General features: G+C 40.4%; 1 protein-coding gene across 1 annotated transcript; it reads right to left on the reverse strand.

The window, feature by feature from the left end:
• Positions 1–540: 540 nt before the first annotated feature.
• LOC311037334 (lactose-binding lectin l-2-like) lies at positions 541–2,656 on the reverse strand (the record flags this gene model as incomplete). Its single annotated transcript, XM_084046461.1, has 4 exons — positions 541–555; positions 650–694; positions 937–941; positions 2,335–2,656. 4 exons carry the CDS (start codon positions 2,654–2,656, stop codon positions 541–543), a joined length of 387 nt encoding a protein of 128 aa, XP_083902587.1.
• Between the last annotated feature and the right edge of the window lie 243 nt (positions 2,657–2,899).

Here is a 2,899-nt window from a genome sequence, read left to right on the forward strand (position 1 = left end):
ATCTACAAGCTCATAGCGCAGCACTCGGTGCTTGTATATCTGCTAATTTTGACTAGCCAAATTATAAAAGGTTAAAGTGGTTAAAATGATTGTGATGCTATATTAACACATTTTGCTGGGGACCCCCTTGAACGCCCCCACGGATCCCTGGGTGTCCCCGGACCCCACTTTGAGAACCAATGCTATAGAGCACTACAAACGAAAAGGCCCAATGCCCTGTTTGCACACGGCAGTCCAAATAGTGTACAAAGGCAAAGCCCCTCACCTCTATGGCAGCCCAATACAAAGAGAGTGCAAGCAGAGCTGGGTTATGTGTTTTAGCTACGATGGGGAAGATGGTTTGTCAAACAAACAAATAGAAATTTGGTCAAACCAGCTAAGAAACTCCACACTCTATTCACCATAAGTCTACCTCTAGGAGCAAAACCATGCTCGATTGTGGTAGCCGGCCAGCTGACTTGTGCCATGTACTCAAACTAGCCTACAAAGGAAACACTCATCTCATCAAGAAAAAAGGAACAGCGGTCAAACCTAGGCCGCTCACTCCACATGACCCTACGAACAAATACCAAACACAGTTAACTCATAATACACAAATATCCAAAAAACAGTGTTATATTAAAAGTAAAGATAAAACAAACCACATTACCATGTGACTCTGTAAGTGCCACACTCCCTCAGCTTTAGCTGTACACTAAATGTCAGCACATAAACATGTAGAATGTTACACAGAATTCACATCACATGCAGAAATGCATAAAGCTCTTTTCCATGTACATAGAATTATACTCACATTCCATATCCAGTTTACATGCACAATTCCTTGGAGAGACAACAGCCCTTGCATGTCTCAAACACATGAACGGTACACACCTGATGTTATACTGGCAAGGTGCTCCCAATGCACTTGATTGGCCCCCCAATGCCCCAACCTACAGGCCCTGTGACAGACACAAAGACACGAATACACAAGACACAACACAGGCCCTGGTAGGCCAGGCTACAGGGGCTGTGACATCTGCTCCTCGTGAGCTTTAGCAGGCACACTGGTGTAGGAGTTATGTAGAGCCAGTGAACTTTCCAGCCCAAATCCACACACTTTACATAAGGAATGTTATAATTCAAACATTAGTTTATTCAGTAGGAAACTAGGAATCAACCATCTAAACGAGTGTATCAACACAACATGCAGCATGGATGTAAATAAAGATGATTGATTGACACATGAACACAGCATGCAGGCTGCAGCATGGATGTAAATTATAAAGATGCATCTTGTCCATAATGGAGCAGAATGGTGTGATTAATTTACCACTGAGCCATTCTCTAGTCTATTGGATGGTCTCACAGCACCACCCAGTGGGCTGTGGAGGTACTGGCTCTTAATAACATTTTTACAAGCTTTTAACAAGCACTAACTCACGTGCCAATTAAGTATAATTAACATGTTGACACATTGAGAGCATTATGCAACATGCATATTTAAAGTAAGATTATATTATTTGAATATTATATTAAGCATTTAAAATGGCTGTTAGTCGTTTAAGCAGAACAAGTGTCACTTTAATGGTTTTATATATCAGTATTATATTCATTTATTTCATATATCAGTGTTACATTTATTTCCAACCTCTGGTCTGGGGCCCACCAGGGGTCCACATGGACTCTTACAGGTCTGTAACTCTGAGAGACACATTGAACCATTCTTTATCTTTGGACCCAAAGATACACACTGTAAAACCCTCAGTGTTTATTTAACTGTGAGACGGACAGTTCCATTTGATCCATTTCAAATAGAGTGAAAATAGCAGATCTACAAGCTCACAACCTGTCACATGCTACTTTGACTATTATTGATTTGTGTTGTTGTTGAAAATGTCTAAATTCCAATACAGCAATTCATTTTTAAAAATTGAATTAGAATACTTAATTATTTGTGAAAGCATGTACTTTTAAATACTTTTTTAAAAAGCAAAGTACTCCAGTACTTTATCTCAAGTACGAAGTTGACTGTGGAACTTTCACCTTTTAACTGAGTAATAATTGACCAGGAGTATCTATTACTTTGACTCAAGTACTGGTTTGTCCAGCGCTGCTAATAGAGTTTATTATATGAATGTTCTTCACAATGGAGACACACTGAAATGATTGAACCAGTAAACACATCGATATATTTAATGTACTTTTATTATGGAGACCATATAGTACATGTCAGTGGTTGAATCAGACAATCCACTCATTAGGGACAGACTGTACGAAGTTTACACACAGAAGGAAAACCATGAAAACATACCCTGTCACCCCATTTAGAACTTCTGTAGCTTGTAAGCACACAGGTTTCTTCATCAGCACCACTTCCGTTCCCATCATACCACAAGGTGTAGCTCAATCTGGAGCCATCAGACCACATATATCCATCCCCCCTGTGAGTGTCACTCAGTCCAATCCAGGTCCATCCCATCAGTGGGTCAAAGTTCTGGATCAGGTTTAGGACAAAGTTGTTCTCCTCGTCACTGTGGATGGACACCAGGTTGGCTTCTTGACCCAGGCAGTTCCACTCTGCTTGGGTCCAGATCATATCTGAAGCAACGTACTTGTAGCAGCGACCATTGAAGCTGTACCAGAACATTGGACAGGATCCACGTTCTAGCTTCATGGAGGGAGCAGCGTGCACAGTGCCTACACACAAGAAAATAAAGGTGACAAATGGAACCGAAACTGGTTCTTCAGAGTGATGCCATCGAAGAACCATTTTTGAACCGCTTTACTTTAATGGTTTTATAAAAGAACCAATAACCACTTAAAAAAACTGTATACTAGAAATAGATATGTTATATCTACATACTGTATATGTAAAGCAGCAGGTATGTACATGAGGTTAGACATAAGGTGCAACATG

This window comes from Gymnoscopelus microlampas (genome assembly GCF_963454915.1).
Source record: "Gymnoscopelus microlampas genome assembly, chromosome: 21".
In the NCBI taxonomy this organism is placed as follows: Eukaryota; Metazoa; Chordata; class Actinopteri; order Myctophiformes; family Myctophidae; genus Gymnoscopelus; species Gymnoscopelus microlampas.